The sequence below is a fragment of the Pelophylax lessonae genome (genome assembly GCF_965119305.1).
Source record: "Pelophylax lessonae genome assembly, chromosome: 1".
Taxonomy (NCBI): Eukaryota; Metazoa; Chordata; class Amphibia; order Anura; family Ranidae; genus Pelophylax; species Pelophylax lessonae.
Genome location: NC_138768.1, coordinates 883,129,465 through 883,147,588, shown reverse-complemented (window position 1 = coordinate 883,147,588; position 18,124 = coordinate 883,129,465). Strand labels below are relative to the sequence as shown.

General features: G+C 46.2%; 1 protein-coding gene across 1 annotated transcript in view; it reads left to right on the top strand.

Moving 5' to 3' along the window:
• Nucleotides 1-17,976: 17,976 nt before the first annotated feature.
• Nucleotides 17,977-18,124, top strand: part of LOC309550673 (cytosolic phospholipase A2 gamma-like) — a gene marked incomplete at its 3' end in the record, with an annotated part of 276,802 nt that continues 276,654 nt past the window's right edge. Inside the window, exon 1 of the mRNA XM_082251007.1 lies at nucleotides 17,977-18,103. Coding sequence (XP_082107133.1) covers nucleotides 18,089-18,103 — 15 coding nt within the window. The 5' untranslated portion in view covers nucleotides 17,977-18,088. The remainder of the gene's footprint in view (nucleotides 18,104-18,124) is intronic.

Below are 18,124 nucleotides of genomic sequence, written 5' to 3'. Positions count from 1 at the left end.
GGAGGCGGTAGAGGATGAGGAAGCGGAGTAGGAGGAGTTAGGAACAGGAGGCAAACTGAAGCGCCCTGCAATCCTCGGTGGTGGAAGGACATGCGCCAAATTGCTATCCGCCTCAGGCCCATCCGCCACTGCATTTACCCAGTGTGCCGTTAGGGAGATATAACGCCCCTGACCGTGCTTACTGGTCCAAGTATCGGTAGTTAGGTGGACCTTGCCAGAGATGGCGTTGCGCAGTGCACACCTGATTTTTTCCCCCACTTGTGCAGGGAAGGGATGGCTTGCCTGGAAAAGTAGTGGCGGCTGGGCATGACGTACTGTGGGACAGCCACCGACATAAGGTTTTTAAAACTGTGCGTCTCCACCAGACGGAATGACAGCATTTCAAAGGCCAAGAATTTTGAAATGCTGGCATTCAGGGCCAGGGATCGCGGGTGGGTAGGGGGGTACTTCCTCTTCCTCTCAAGTGTTTGGGAGATGGAAAGCTGAACGCTTCCACGGGACATTGTGGAGATGGTTGGTGACCCAGGTGGTGGTGTTGCTGACATATCCTCTGTTTGCGGGGTGGCAGGTGCCGGTATCACTACAGATGTGGCTGGAGCGGCCGAGACTGCAGCAGAAGAGGAAGCAGGATGAGCCAGAGACGTTTCTTGGTTTTGAAGGTGTCTACTCCACTGCAGCTCGTGCTTTGCACTTAGATGCCTTATCATGCAGGTTGTGCTCAGGTTGAGAAGGTTTATGCCTCGCTTCAGGCTCTGATTGCACAGGGTGCAAACCACTCGTGTCCTGTCATCAGCACATTTTCTAAAGAACTTCCACGCTAGAGAACTCCTTTGAGCTGACTTTGGTGCGCTCGTTCCCTTGCTGCGTTGGGCAGTAGCAGGCGTAGTGTCTAGGGCACGGCCGCTCCGCTTCTGCACCCTGCTCCCTCTTCTGCTGTGCTGGTGGCTCTGTGCGACCACCGCCTCTTCCTCCAAACTACTCAGGTCACCTGCATGACGTTCATTCCATGTGGGGTCGAGGACCTTATCGTCCTCCACATCATCTTCCACCCAGTCTTCACCCCTGCCCTCCTTGTCGGTCTCCACAATTCTGAACGCCGCAGCAGTTGGCACCTGCGTTTCGTCATCATCGGAGACGTGCTGCGATGGTCCTTGCATGTACTCATCTTGAGAAATAAGTGGTTGGGCATCGCTGCACTCAATCTCTTCCACTTCTGGGGCAGGGCTAGGTGGATGGCCCTGGGAAACCCTGCTGACAGAGTCCTCAAAAAGAACAAGAGACTGCTGTATGGATTGGGGCTCAGACTGCTTGCCTGATTTCCAAGGGGTGAGGTGAAAGAGGGTTGGACATTGGCTGCAGGTGCCAACTCTGACCTTTCTGCAGTAGACTGGGTGGGAGACAATGTGAAGGAACTGGAGGCACTGTCAGCAACCCAATCTACTATCGCCTGTACTTCTTCAGGCCTCATCACGTCTAGAGGCGCATTATGCCCTACCAAATACTGCTGCAGGTTCTGTCGCCTACTCACACTTGTGGAAGGTATTTCACTTGTGCGTGTAGCTGGCACAGATTGACCACGTCCTCTCCTTGCAACAGGAGCTCTACCAGCAGCACCATGACCCAGGCCACGGCCCCTATTTGACGGTCTCCTCATATTTCTGTAATTTATGATCTTGCCCTAGAAAGGTGTTTATTGAATAGCGGAACAAAACAACAACAGTATCACACGGGTGTATCTGACAGTCAAATATGCAAACTATGCAGCAATTTAATGTTTTTTACCCCAAAAGTGTGTATATTGAATAGCGGAATAGGAAAAAGGATAAAAAAACGGTGTATCTCACACGTACAAACACAGACTAGGCCCCGATTAAAATTTTTTTGTACCCTAAAGGGAGGATGAGGAAGAGGAGTAGGAGCAGTTGGGAACAGGAGGCAAACTGAAGCGCCCTGCAATCCTTGGCGGTGGAAGGAGATGCGCCAAACAAATTTAAAAGGTGTATCTCACATGTACCGATACAGACTATGCCGTAATTTAATTTTCTTACACTCCAAAAGGGTGTATATTGAATAGCGGAATAGGAAAAATGTTATAATACGGTGTATCTCACACGTACAAACACAGACTAGGCCCCGATTACAATTTTTTGTACCCTAAAGGCAGGATGAGGAAGAGGAGTAGGAGGAGTTGGGAACAGGAGGCAAACTGAAGCGCCCTGCAATCCTCGGCGGTAGAAGGAGATGCGCCAAACAAATTTAAAAAGGTGTATCTCACATGTACCGATACAAACTATCCCGCAATTTAATTTTTTACACTCAAACAGGGTGTATATTGAATAGCGGAATAGGACAAATTTTACAAAACGGTGTATCTCACACGTACAAACACAATCTAGGCCCCGATTACAATTTTTTGTACCCTAAAGGCAGGATGAGGAGTAGGAGGAGTTCAGAACAGGCAGGAGGCAGACTGAAGCACCCTCAAATCCTCGGCAGTATGAGATGCGCCCCAAAAATTGGAAAGGTGTGTCTCACACGTACCGACACTATCCCGCAATTTAATTGTTTATACCCAAAAGTTTTGATTAAATAGCAGAATAGAAAATATGATCAAAAAAAGTGTATGTATCTCACACGTGCAGAAGCACACTAGGCCCCAATTACTATTGTTTGTACCCCTAAAGGCAGGATGAGGAGTAGGAGGAGTATGGAACAGGCAGCACCCTCAAATCTTCAGAAGTATGAGATGAACCCCAAAAACTTGGAAAGGTGGATCTCACACGTACCAACACAGACTATCCCGCAATTTAATTGATCCCCGAAGGTTTTTATTGAATAGCGGAATAGAAAATATGATCAAAAAAAGTGTATGTATCTCACACGTACAAAACCACACTAGGCCCCAATTACTATTGTTTGTACCCCTAAAAGGCTGGATGAGGAGTAGGAGGAGTATGGAACAGGCAGCACCCTAAAATCTTCAGAAGTATGAGATGAACCCCAAAAACTTGGAAAGGTGGATCTCACACGTACCAACACAGACTATCCTGCAATTTAACTGATCCCCAAAGGTTTTTATTGAATAGCGGAATAGAAAATATGATCAAAAAAAGTGTATGTATCTCACACGTACAGAAGCACACTAGGCCCCAATTACTATTGTTTGTACCCCTAAAAGGCTGGATGAGGAGTAGGAGGAGTTTGGAACAGACAGCACCCTCAAATCTTCAGAAGTATGAGATGAACCCCAAAAACCCCAAATATCATTCAGCTCTGCTGCAGGCCACAATTTAATTTTTTTTAACCCAAGGCTGTATATTGAATAGTGGAATAGAAAAAAAGTGTATGATTTTTGAAACCACTCAATAATAGCACATGTGAACTGAACACAGCAGTGTATGATCAGTCAGCACAGCACAGCTGAAGGAAAAACGCTGCACACAGTGACTGATAGAAAAATACTTTTCTCCCTCCTCCTCAGTGGGCAAAAAAGATTGTGTTCACTGCACCCCAAAAAGATTGTGTTCACTGCACCCCAAAAAGATTGTGTTCACAGCAGCCCACACACAGCAAAATGGATGTGGACCACTGACACCTGCCTATCTCCTATCCCACCCCACACACAGCAATATCGATTGTAGTTTGTAGAACACACTGTCTGACCCTAAAAATCAGCAGACTCTCTCCCTAAAAGGATTGATAAGATGATGATCGTAGATCGGGTGACTGCAAACCCCACCCCACACAGCAATATCGATTGTAGTTTGTAGAACACACTGACCCTAAAAATCAGCAGACTCTCCCCCTAAAAGGATTGATAAGATGATGATCGTAGATCAGGTGACTGCAAACCCCACCCCACACAGCAATATCGATTGTAGTTTGTAGAACACACTGACCCTAAAAATCAGCAGACTCTCTCCCTAAAAGGATTGATAAGATGATGATCGTAGATCGGGTGACTGCAAACCCCACCCCACACAGCAATATCGATTGTAATTTGTAGAACACACTGACCCTAAAAATCAGCAGCAGCCTCGCCCTAAAATGCCTACAACTCGCCCTGCCTAACACACTCCGACCTGTCCCTCAATTCTATTTGGACACAAATGTTTTTTTTTTCCTGTCTGTCCCTAATCAGCAGCTAGTACATTGATGTGTGCTCTGTCCCTGAACTAAACAGCAGAATGAGGCCGCAGCGGCGCTGCCTCGAACTTATAAAGACTTGGTCACATGCTTCATACGGCCAATCACAGCTACTAATACATTTGTAGGCATGGCTGGGATGGCTTAGGCACACCAGTTAAACGCTTGTTGATTGGCTGTTGAAAGCCCGCCATGAAAAGCGCGCCAATGCATGCAAAACCCGGAAATAAAACGACCGAACATGGATTTTTACCCGAATATAGAGTAAAGTTTTCGGGTCCATGTTCAGGTAACAAAAATCCAATTATTCGGTACGAACACGAATAATACAGTCCGTGTTCGCTCAACCCTATTCACAATCAATCCATTCAGGGGAACAACATATTAAAAAATGGCACAAATCAGACCAGGGGTTCAAAAGTTAGTAAAAGTCTCTTTGGCCTGGCTGTACACATGGCTTTTCTGCCCAAAACCGGTTCTACACAGTCTTTTGTCCTGGAGACAATTGAGAAGTGATCCACTTATCTCCCATGGACAGAGGCAAGACTCCATTAGCCACATGGTAGCAAAAGACAGCAAAATACATGAAATTATATAACTATGCAGCTATTGCATAAAACAGGTACATTCAACATATCCACAGATAGCTTAGATCTGAGCACACAATATTACTGAATGGCGCTCAGATCACATACATACAGATTCAACAGCAGGGGAAAAACAAGTGTTTCATCATGGGACCATAATCACATGGTAAGAGGCTGGCAAGTAGTCCTCTCCAAGTACTCGTGGCAAACTCAAAAGAGGGGAGTTTGTCGCAGACATATAAACGAATACTTAACCACCTGCCTACTGTGCACTCAAACCCCCTTCCCATCCAGACCAATTTTTAGCTTTCAGTGCTCTCACACTTTGAATGACAATTGCGCGGTCATGCAACACTGAACCCATATAAATTTTTCGTCCTTTTTTTCATAGAAATAGAGCTTTCTTTTGATGGTATTTATTCACCGCTGGGCTTTTTATTTTGTGCGCTATAAATGAAAAAAGACCGCAAATTAAAAAAAAAAACGTTTTTTTTTAGTTTCTGTTATAAAATTTTGCAAATTAGTAAGTTTTCTCATAAATTTTGACCAAAATTTATACTTCTACATATCTTTGGTAAAAATAACCCAAATAAGTGTATATTATTTGGTCTGCGTGAAAGTTAGAGAGTCTACAAGCTATTATGCTAATCATTGAAAATTGATCACACCTAATGTAGTGACAGCCTATCTCACTTCTTGAGACCCTAACAAGCCAGGAAAGTACAAATGACCCCCAAATGACCCCTTTTTGGAAAGTAGACATTCCAAGGTATTTAATAAGAGGCATGGTGAGTTTTTTGAAGTTGTAATTTTTTCCCACAATTCTTTGCAAAATTTAATTTTTTTTTTTTACAAAATTGTCATATTCAACAGGTTATTTCTCTCACATGGCATACAACTACACCCCAAAACACATTCTGCTACTCCTCCTGAGTATGGCGATACCACATGTGTGAGACTTTTTTACAGTCTACTCATATAGAGAGGCCCATAATGCAAGGAGCACCATCAGGCATTCTAGGAGCATAAACAACACATCTTATTCGTTGACCACCTATTACACCTTTGAAGGCCCTGGAGCACCAGGACAATGGAAACGCCCACTAAATGACCCCATTTTGGAAAGCAAACACCCCAACGTATAATCTATGAGGCATAATGAGTCTTTTGAACATGTCATTTTTTTGCAGAAGTTTTTGGAAAATGTGGAAAAAAAATGAAAACCCATTTTTTTTACACAAAGTTGTCAATTTATAAGATATTTCCAACACATAGCATGTACATAGCAAAAATGACACCCCAAAATACATTCTGCTACTCCTCCTGAGTATGGCGATACCACATGTGTGAGACTTTTTTATAGCCAGGCCACATACAGAGGTCCAACATTGAAGTAGCACCTCCAGGCGTTCTCGGAGCATAAAATACACTTTTAATTTCTCAACCACCTATTACACTTTTGAAGGCCCTGGAGCACCAGCACAATGGAAAAGCCCACTAAATGACCCCATTTTGGAAAGCAAACACCCCAACGTATAATCTATGAGGCATAATGAGTCTTTTGAACATGTAATTTTTTTCCAGAATCTTTCGGAAAATGTGGAAAAAAAATGAAAACGCATTTTTTTTTACACAAAGTTGTCCATTTATAAGATATTTCCAACACATAGCATGTACATAGCAAAAATGACACCTCAAAATACATTCTGCTACTCCTCCTGAGTATGGCAATACCACATGTGTGAGACTTTTACGCAGTCAGGTCACATACAGAGGCCCAACATGCAAAGAACACCATCAGGTGTTCTAGGGACACATAGCAGGCACATACCATGAAATACCATGAATTACACCCCAAAATACATTCTGCTGAGCAAAGGGTAAACAAAAGCTTACCTGTAGTTTTAGAAGCGCCGTTGTCCACAGGAGTTGAGTCCAGGCAGCAAGCAGGGACTTGGTCAGCAACAGTGCATGCAATTCTCCAGGCAAGGATACCAGTCCAGTGTCAGTGCAGGCCGAAATATTGTGAGCAGTGCTGGTGTGGTCAGTTCATGCGGCAGGCAGAGGCATGATGGTAGTAAGTCCTGCAGGCAGAAGTAGGGCCTCTGTCGGGATAGAATGGGGACAGGGGTGGAGGCTTCTCCCACCCAAATCGCTTTGAAGCCTCCGGGATCCAGACGCTAATCTGAGAAGAAGAAAAACAAAAAAAATTGTTTTCTTCATCCAGAAAAACAATTCTGGTCCCCTCACATATGTGAGACCCCTGTGGTATGAATCCCACTACTTCAAGAGGCAGGCAAAAATTGTGGTCAAACAGTCCAGGGTCAGTTCCAGAGCAGGCAGAGGTATGTACAAAATCAGCAGGCAAAGGCGTGGTCAAATAACAGTCCAGGGTCAGTTCCAGATCAGGCAGAGGTATGAACAGAATCAGCAGGCAGAAGCATGGTCAAAAAACAGGCCAGGGTCAGTTCTGGAGCAGGCAGACATATGTACAAAATCAGCAGGCAAAGGCGTCGTTGAATAACAGGCCAGGGTCATTTCAGGAGCATACAGTGGCATAAGGGGTGAACACACCCAACATTCTTTCTGCCGTTTTTTGTCTGTTTGTGTGGGAGGGATTTTACTGGGAAAATGGCGTTCAGAAAGTCTAATGATTACGTCAGATCGAATGTTTTCTGGTGGGCCGTTTGGAAATATAAGGGCAGTGAAGATTTCCTCCAGGTAATAAAGGAAGGGTTGGGGGCTTTCGGTGGATTTGCGGTATAATATGTAGGAATTGTATGTGGCCAAATGAAAAAGATAAATTGCTACTTTTTTGTACCAATGATATGTACGTCTTGTGGGTAGATAGGGTTCCATCATTTGGTCGTTGAAGTCCACTCCCCCCATGAACAAGTTGTACTCATGTACACACGTTGGCTTTTGGATTGGGCCATTCCTTCTTCGGACTTCCACGTAGTTGTTATTGTGTATTAAAGACAGCATGTACACGTCTCTTCTGTCCCTCCACTTCACAGCCAGAACTTCCTCATTTCGCAGACTCGCCGCATCCCCTCTTCTCAGCTTGGTGTTAACGAGCTTTTGAGGAAAGCCTTTCCTGTTTTTTCGGACCGTGCAACATGCAGGAGTCTTCTTTCTGTGAAGTTTTCGGAACAGGGGCAAACTTGTGTAGAAATTATCTACGTAAAGGTGGTAGCCTTTTTCAAGAAGAGGGTAAATGAGGTCCCAAACAACTTTCCCGCTTGATCCCAAGTAGTCCGGACATTCAGGGGGATGCAGCTGGGTGTCCTTCCCTTCGTACATCCTGAAGGCATATGTGTACCCTGTGGCTCGGTCACATAACTTATACACCTTCACCCCGTAGCGGGCCCGTTTGGTGGGAATAAATTGTTTGATGCCCAGCCTGCCGGTAAATTTAACCAGGGACTCATCCACACATACATTTTGGTCTGGGGTAAATAATTGAGGGAATATTTCCGAAAAATAATTTAGAAGTGGCCGAATTTTATAAAGCTTGTCAAATGCTGGTGAATTTCGGGGAGGGCACTGGGTATTGTCATTAAAATGGAGGAACCTCATTATCATCAAATACCTGGCCCTGGGCATTACTGCAGAGTAGATGGGCATATGGTAGATAGGTTTGGTTGACCAATATGCTTGCAATTCATTTTGTGACCATGAAAAAAGAACTTAGTATTTGATGGCTAGAGGTACAGTAGGCTTTCACAGGATACAGAAGTGTCGGCCTGTATGGGCCCCAAAAATTAGCTCACATGGGTTGAACTGACAGCAAAGAACTTAGTATTTGATGGCTAGAGGTACATTAGGCATTCACACAGTATACAGAAGTGTCGGCCTGTATAGGCTGCAAAAATTAGCTCACATGGGTTGAACTGACAGCAAAGAACTTAGTATTTCATGGCTAGAGGTACAGTAGACGGTCACAGGATACAGAAGTGTCGGCCTGTATAGGCCCCAAAAATTAGCCCACATGGGGTTAACTGACAGCAAAGAACGTAGTATATGGTGGCTGGAGGTACATTAGGCATTCATAGAAAAAATAATTGTATGCCCTGAAAGGCCCCAAAAATTTGCCATTCAATGGACATGAAATGCCTTTTATGCCGCTGTATGTAATGAAGCCAAGGACCAGGAATTGTTGTGGGTGGATGGCGGTCTGGCGGATATTTGTGACCTGGCATGAGGAATTTCGATGAAACCTGCTCTTAGTAATCTTGTTTTTCGGGGTGAACGGCACATCCTCAGATTACCAGTCTGATGAAGACGGTGCTGCGGATATGGACTCGGGCACGGGCGGTATATAAGAAACCTCTATATATATCCCCCCACACCCCGTTGTGGGGTAATCCAAATTTATCACATTTGCAACAACTTCCTGACCCCCAGGTTTGGGCCGCCAAAGGGATTGTGACCATGAAACATATTATCAAAGATGGAAGACTCCCAGGGTTTGAGGTTTTCCAGCTTATGCATTCACTCCCAAGCACTATGGAATTTCGTTACCAGCAGCTTAGCAATGCTATGCGGGCTCAGTTCCAGGGCCTGGTTGTCTTGGAATCGGACCCTTTGGAGAAAATGTTAACTTTAAAGGTTATAGGGAAAACTCTCTCTGCTATATATCTTAGGCTTTCAACTGACTATAGTCAGTCTCTTGAGAAAATTTACAATAAATGGAAGGAGGACATTCCAGACTTGACTGTTGAAGACTGGGAGGACTCGGTTAATACTTATATTCCCTTAATGATAGCGGCCAGGGATAGATTTATACAACTAAAATTTTTACACAGAGCATATTATATGCCTCAACGCCTTGCTAGGATATACCCTATGAATGATCCCTCTTGTACTAGATGTGGGCGTGACATTGGCACCTTTTTACACGTTGTTTGGTCGTGCCCTGAGTTGGTTTCTTTTTGGAAAGCGGTGACGGACACTATTGGGGAAATTTTTGATATTATGATTCCTTTGGACCCAAAGGTAACTTTACTGAGCAATCTTACAGAAGTGGTCGGGGATAAATATGCTAAAATATGCATTACGTATGCCCTGTTTTATGATAGGAGAGAAATCCTTTTGCGATGGAAGTTATCTGAGTCTCCCACCCGGTCAACCTGGATAGCAGCAGTTACTAAGACACTTCCATTCTACCCTTTTACATACGGTAGTAGGAACTGCCCAAAAAAATTTGATAAAGTGTGGTCAGCCTGGATTGATGCTGTAGGTGTGCCAATGTCACCTGCTTTATAATGATAGAAGCAGGATAGGATTTAAATCCCCTTTCCCCTTTTTTTTTTTTTTTTTTTCCTTTTCCCTTTTATCATTCTTGCTTTGTTGATATTCCCCTCCCCTCTTCTCCCAATTTATTTAATTCTTTTTTTTTTTTTTTTGTCTGTGTTTGTATGTATGGATATTATTTGTGCAGAGTAATGTATTGTAGTTGTAAATATGTGTTTTGTTTAATAATAAAAGGAAAATTTATTTGTAAAAAAAAGAAACCTGGTCTACTGGTCACATGTGTTGAATTCCTCAGAGATCCATGCCTCATTCATTTTTATAAATGTCAGGTAGTCTACACTGTCATGAGCTAGGCGGGTGTGCTTATCGGTCACGATCCTCCCTGCGGCGCTGAACGTCCTTTCGGACAGGACACTGGACAGTGGGCAAGCCAACATTTCCATTGCAAATTGTGCAAGCTCTGGCCAGAGGTCAAGCCTGCCCACCCAGTAGTCCAGGGGTTCATCACTCCTCAGAGCGTCCACATCAGCCGTAAATCCGATGTAGTCGGACACCTGTGGGTCTAGGCGTTCCCTCATGCTGGATCCGGAGTACAGCTGTCGATGGTTCGGCTGAAAGAAGGATCTCATATCTGAAGTGACCAAGACATCTTCAAACCGCCCTCTTCTTGCAGGCCCTTTTGGATTGGTACCCACAACTGTCTCTCTGTGACTGGAAAGTCCTCTGCCAGCGCACGGAAAAGCAGAATGCAGCATTTCCCGCAGCAAGGCCTGGAAGTGCTGCATTCTGACCGTCCTCTGTGATTGTGGTCACATTTCCACCATTTTGTGTTTGCACCGGGGGTCTAAGTACGTTGCCACCCAGTACTGCTCCTTGGCCTTTATGCGTTTTATACGGGGGTCCCCCTTAAAACACTGGAGCAAGTAGGCCCCCATTCACACTAAACTGGAAGCGGTGTAGTGGCCTGCTTCCAGCTGATCATCCAGGATAATGTCGTCCTCGTTCTCCTCCCCCCATCCACGGATAACACCAGGGATCCCAGAAAGGTTTAAAGCATGCTCTTCTTGCTCCTTCTCATTCCCCCCAGCACCATCCTCCTCTGACTCTCTTCAGACTCCTGCTGTTGATTTGTCTCAGATGGAGTAGCACCCCCTAGAAATTCATCCTACATTGCGACTTCCTCATCTTCCTGCTTCTCGACGGCTTGATCAATGGCACGACGCAATGCACGCTCCAGAAAGAAGGCGTAAGGTATGATGTCACTTATGGTTCCCTGGCCGTGACTGACCAGTTTGGTGATCTCATCAAATGGCCGCATAAGTCTGCATGCGTCCCGCATGAGCAGCCACTGGGGGGTGAAAAAAAACCAAGCTCCCCAGAACCTGTCCTGCCACAGAGTTCGTACAGGTAGACGTTAACTGCACGCTTCTGCTGGAGCAGCCTATCGAGCATATGCAACGTTGAGTTCCATTGCGTTGGGCAGTCACAAATAAGACGCCTGAGGGGCAGGTTGTGTCGCCACTGAATGTCAGCAAGGCGAGCCATGGCTGTGTAAAATCTTCGGAAATGGCCCGAGATTTTTCTGGCCTGCCGCAACACGTCCTGGACCCCAGGGTATTTGCCAATGAATCACTGCACCACCAAGTTCAGGACGTGTGCCATGCATGGCACGAGTGTTATTTTGCCCTGTTTCAGCGCACTCAGCAGATTGGCACCGTTGTCGCACACCACGTTACCAACTGTCAAATTCAGCGGTGTCAGCCACTGATCTGCCTGTGAACGCAAAGCTGAAAGGAGTGCAGGACCAGTGTGGCTCTTGCCTTCCAGGCACAACAGACGCAGCACAGGCATGTGCTCTCACCTGGCATGTGGAATAGGTTCTGGAGATCTTGGGTGGTGCAGCAGGAGAGACGGTAGCAGTGGAAGAGGAGGAGTCAGCCGAGGAGGAGAGGGAGGATGGAGGAGGAGAAGGAGAAGAAGAGGCAGGCCTGCTTGCAATCCGTGGGGGTAAAACTAAATCTACATGTGTGCCACGGGTTACATGCTTAACGGCCATCAGAAAGTTCACCCAGTGGGCAGTAAAAGTGATATACCTTCCCTGCCCATGTTTGCTAGACCATGTGTCTGTGGTCAGATGTATCTTGGCACCAACACTGTGTGCCAGAGATATATTCACTTGCCACTGAACATGGCCATACAGCTCTGGAATGCCCTTCTGCGAGAAATATTTCCTGCCTGGGACCTTCCATTGTGGTGTTCCAATGGCCACAAATTTATGAAAGGCCTCTGAGTCCACCAGTTGATATGGCAGTAGTTGGCGGGCTATAAGTTCCGACAAGCCAGCAGTCAAATGTTGGGCAAGAGGGTTATCCGGCGTCATCATTTTTTTTCCACTCCAACATTTGGACCACGGAAGCCTGCCTTTTTCCAGAACAATGTGAGGACGGCATCATGGAAGGTGGAGTGGAGGGCAAATGTGAGGAGAGAGGAGAAGGAGAAGGAGAAGGGGCTTGATGGCGAGAGCCTGGAGTGTTGCTTTGTGGGTTCTGACGGTGTTGCTCCCACTGGGCTCAGTGATGGGAGTTCAGGTGTCTTCTTAAGGCGGTGGTCCCTAGGTGAATGTTGGGCTTACCGCGACTTATGCGTTGACTGCAAAGGCTGCAGATGGCAACACTGTTGCCAGCAACAGACACATTAAAAAAAGCCCACACTGCGGAGCCATGTGCCGGCATCCTGGGAGCGCCAGATGTGACTGTACATGGTTGATGGCTCGCTCCTGATACATTTGCAGTCTGCTTTTTACCTCTTGTGCAATGCAAGTTCTGCCTGCCTCTCCTCCCTATCTGCCGGTTCGTCTCTCCCTCTGAACTCCCTTCCTCTTCCTCTCTTGTAGACTCCCACGTGACGTCCATAGACATGTCATCATCCATGTCACCTTCCCCACCACTAACATTCGAGATCTCGGAGTAGGCAGCAACAGCGGGGACCAACCTCCTTGGGCTGATCTGGGTACTGTCATCAGACTGTTGAGTGGTGGCTGTTGCTACCTCCTCTTCCTGATCCGATTCCAACAATGGCTGTGCATCGTAAACATCTTGTGATGGATCGGAAAAAAATTCCAGTGACTCAAGCGGAGGGTATGTGGTGGTGGGGATGTCTTTGGGGGTGCACACAGCAAAGCGTGAGGAGGGTGCAGATAGAGAGGATGAGGAGGGTGCAGAAGAGGAAGGCTGAGTGACCCACTCAACCAAGTCTGGTGCATCCTTTGTCGTAATTGCACGCGGCTATTGAAACTTCACAGTTAGGCTCCGGCCTACGGCTCCTGCCTTACCCCTACCACCTCTGCCTCTTCCTCTGCCTGTCATGTTTTTTAATTACCCTGTGACAAAAGTCTCTAGAGAATCGCAGTATATCTGGAAAAAGGTAGATAACACCCCGCTTCAATCTGTGGTATTGGGGGGCCACAGGTTTATCACACCACTTCTACAAATAATTGGCCAGTAACTGTTGTCACTGTGTTTAGCATAGTCAACACATCAAGAGAGGCCAAATGTTTACAGGACTAAAATACACTCTTAGAAAAGTATACTATTAAATAACACCCGACTTCAATAAGTGGTATTGGGGGACCACTGGTCTGTCACACCAGTTGTTGAAAAAATTGGCCAGGGATTTTCTGACTGTGTGTATCAGACTTAACTCAGCAAAAGAGGCAATATTGTTGCAGGACACAAATACACTTGTAAAAGTATGCTCAGAAAACACCCCACTTCAATCTGTGGTATTGGGGGGCCACTGGTCTATCACACCAGTTGTTCAAAAAATTGGCCAGGGAGTTTGTCACTGTGTGTAGTATTGATACAGCAATACTCAGTCACTACACCTGTCACAATGCTGCACAGTGCACAATAATACTACTAATCCACTATAATATGCTTTCTACAAGGTGTATTATACTGTGGATTACCCCCCTCCCCCACCCCCCTTTTTAGTGCACCGCACAGCAATACCAAAAAATTTGCAGCCCTTTAAATGACTTTTGTGGACATTAACAGAGCAATTTGTGTCACTGCAGATGACGATCTCTAACTGCCCCTACAGCACAGACTGGATACCTGTCCCTATACTGAAGAGAGACTGGACCTATACCAAAATACCAGCCCTGAAAAGGACTTTTGTGGACATTAACAGAGCGATTTGTGTGACTGCTGCCGATCTCTAACTGTCCCTAAAGCAACGATTGGATACCTCTCCCTAAACTCAAAAGATACTAGACCTATACCGAAATACCAGCCCTGAAAAGGACTTTTGTGGATCTTCACAGCGCTATATGTGTCTAGCAAACTCTCCCTAATGAGCACAGGCAACCTCTCCCTACACTGGCAGAAAGCGGAATGTGAAATGGCCGACAGCTCAGGTCTATTTATAGGGTAGGGGGACTGTCCATGTGCTGGAATGTTTCAATTGGCTGTCCCGTTCCACCTGCCGGCTGTGTCATGGGTCAAAGTTCTCCCCAATGTAAACTAATATGGCCGCTGCAAACGATGCCATGTGTTCGCAAATTTGGCGGGTAGCGAACAAGCAAAATTTGCCGCGAATCGACCACCGGGCGAACCGCAAGGCCATCTCTAATCAGGAATAGCTTCCTTCAGGATTTTCGTTAAATAAGGTTGCAAGTCTTGTTTTTTTATGGATTCGGGATGCCTCTTATCTTGACGTTGTTACGTCTGGACTTATCTTCCACGTCGGCCAGTTTTACCTTTATGCGGTGAATTTCCTCATCCCCCTCCTTATGCAAATTCACCATTTCATCAAACGTTGTTGCGAATTAGCCCATTTTGTTTTGATGTGGTGGAAACAGCAGAAACTTCAGACTTAAATTGTTGAACCATGATTAGTGGTACGTAAAGACACTAACATGTCTTTTAGAATAGTGTCCATAACTGGCTGATTGGACATGGGGAACTCTAGTATAGAGTCTTGTAGGTCTCTGGTTAATTCCAGGGAGGTGTCAGCGACAGTGGGTTCCTGGGACCCTTTTTCAAGTTGTAGTTTAGGTTTTGATTTGGCTGGGCTGGGCTAGAAAAGGCTGATGAGGAATCTGACCTCAGTTCACCCATGTTTGTATGATGGCGTGGTGCTTGTGAAGTGAGGTTGGGAGAAGATTCATGGAATTTAGTGCGAGCATGATGGTCACCCTGAAATGCAGCATCGCCAGGTTGGAAGCTGAATCACTGTGGAACATGGAAAAAAGTCTGTCATCTTGCCTGGTTTCTGCGGGCCTTTTCTCTTTTTGGATGTCATGGTATATATTGCAACTGAGCAAGTTTGTAAGTAGAAAAAATGAGGAGACCCTGGATGATATTAATCTTACTGGTGAGCCACTTTAAAGGTATGTTAATACACAGTGAAGTTCACTGCAGGCACTGGCCTGCTATTGTGACCGGAAAGTAAGAGATAAAGAATAATAGATTGTTGTCTATGGAGAAGAGCTTTGGGTGGGAGCCTGGGAAGTCAGAGGGTTTTATATTGGCAGTTCAAGTAAAAAGTAAAGCTCTGGCCAGCACATTGAGGGACAGGTATTCTAGTCCCTTCTACATTCAGGGCTGTCTCCCCTCTTTCCTGGACGCTGGGTCGGGGTGACGAGGGAGCGGCAACCCCCGGATTGTATAGTGGGTATTCTTACCCGGGCCCTGGTCAGGCAGCAGCGGGTCCGTGGCGCCCGAGAGGGCGGCGGCAGAAAGGCAGTGGGTAGTGGCGCAGGACTCGATCCGAACGGCGGCCAAGTACCGCTCGCTGGCCCGAAATGAAGGCAGCACCCGAGGCCTGGTATGTTCCTCTGTCCACGGGAAGTTAGCTGGAGCTTGGGTCACTTTGGCCTGGATGGAGCTGGATTACTGCTCGTGGTGGCCGGAGCTCCTCTCCCGAGCGTCTTGCTAGGCACACTTCCGGCCACGCACCCCCCCCCCCCCCGAAACTGTTCTTTTAAAACGACTTACTAAAAGCAAAAACCAATGGACACTATTCTGTCCTCAGACTTCTGGACCTTTCAGCTGCCTTTGATATGGTTGACCACCCCCTCCTCAAAAAAAAACTTTTCTCCTTTGGTCTCTGTGACTGTGCTCTTCGCTGGCTCTCATCCTACCTATCCTATCGCACCTTCAGTGTCACCTATAATTCTACTTACTCCTCTCCTTTTCCTTTCTCCGTCGGGGTCCCCCAAGGTTCTCTACAATTCCACTTACTCCTTTGCAACTCCTCTTACCGTTGGGGTCCCCCAAGGTTCTCTACATTTCCACTTACTCCTCTGCAACTCCTCTTACCGTTGGGGTCCCCCAAGGTTCTCTACAATTCCACTTACTCCTTTGCAACTCCTCTTACCGTTGGGGTCCCCCAAGGTTCTCTACAATTCCACATACTCCTCTGCAACTCCTCTTACCGTTGGGGTCCCCCAAGGTTCTCTACAATTCCACTTACTCCTTTGCAACTCCTCTTACCGTTGGGGTCCCCCAAGGTTCTCTACAATTCCACATATTCCTTTGCAACTCCTCTTACCGTTGGGGTCCCCCAAGGTTCTCTACAATTCCACATACTCCTCTGAAACTCCAGTTACCATTGGGGTCCCCCAAAGTTCTCTACAATTCCACTTACTCCTCTGCAACTCCTCTTACCATTGGAGTCCCCCAAGGTTCTCTATAATTCCACTTACTCCTCTGCAACTCCTCTTACCATTGGAGTCCCCCAAGGTTCTTTATAATCCCACTTACTCCTCTGCAACTCCTCTTACCATTGGAGTTCCCCAAGGTTCTCTATAATTCCACTTACTCCTCTGCAACTTCTCTTACTGTTGGGATCCCCCAAGGTTCTCTACAATTCCACTTACTCCTCTGCAACTCCTCTTACCGTTGGGGTCCCCCAAAGTTCTCTACAATTCCACATACTCCTCTGTGACTCCTCTTACTGTTGGGGTCCCCCAAGGTTCTCTACAATTCCACTTTCTCCTCTGCAACTCCTCTTACCGTTGGGGTCCCCCAAGGTTCTCTACAAATCCACTTACTCCTCTGCAACTCCTCTTACTGTTGGGGTACCACAAGGTTCTCTACAATTCCACTTACTCCTCTGCAACTCCTCTTACCATTGGGGTCCCCCAAGGATCTCTACAATTCCACTTACTCCTTTGCAACTCCTCTTACCGTTGGGGTCCCCCAAGGTTCTCTACAATTCCACATATTCCTTTGCAACTCCTCTTACCGTTGGGGTCCCCCGAGATTCTCTACAATTCCACTTACTCCTCTGCAACTCCTCTTACCGTTGAGGTCCCCCAATGTTCTCTACAATTCCACTTACTCCTCTGCAACTCCTCTTACCGTTGGGGTCCCCCAAGGTTCTCTACAATTCCACTTACTCCTCTGCAGCTCCTCTTACTGTTGGGGTCCCCCAAGGTTCTCTACAATTTCACATACTCCTCTGCAACTCCTCTTACCGTTGGGGTCCCATAAGGTTCTGTCCTTGGACCTCTACTATTCTACATCTACACCTCCTCCCTGGGTCAGCTGATAGCCTCCCATGGCTTCCAATACCTTTTCTACGCTGATGACACCCACATCTATCTCTCCACCCCTCAGCTCACTCCTTCAGTCTCCACCCGCTTCACTAATTTACTATCAGACATATTTACAATATTTTTGGACATAAGTGGTTAACTTCAAGTTCTTTTGTTGTTTGAGTCATTTTTTTCAGCCCTGCTGTTTTAGCATTTTGAGATCTTTATCACATTGCAGTCTGCAGTTGCATGGAAGAGTTCTTTTTTTGAAGAGCCTCACTGACAATGCCTGACATGTTCAGATAAGGTGCAATCTCATTGGAGGAGTCTGGGAACCGCCCAATGATATTACATCAGTTTAGGATTTTAAAAGTCTCAAAACTCAAACACGTTCCAAGAAACCTTCCCAACCACACTTCTACCATCATCTGATTACTGGTACAACCATCTCCATCCCGTCTTCTGTATATCTCAGCTAAACGGGGTCAAAAGTCTCACTGCTGCATTTTTGTTTTAGCAGATATACAGCGATAGCGGTGACCTACCTTCATCTCCAATGGCGGGCAATAAGGTGAGTGACTTTCCATTCATT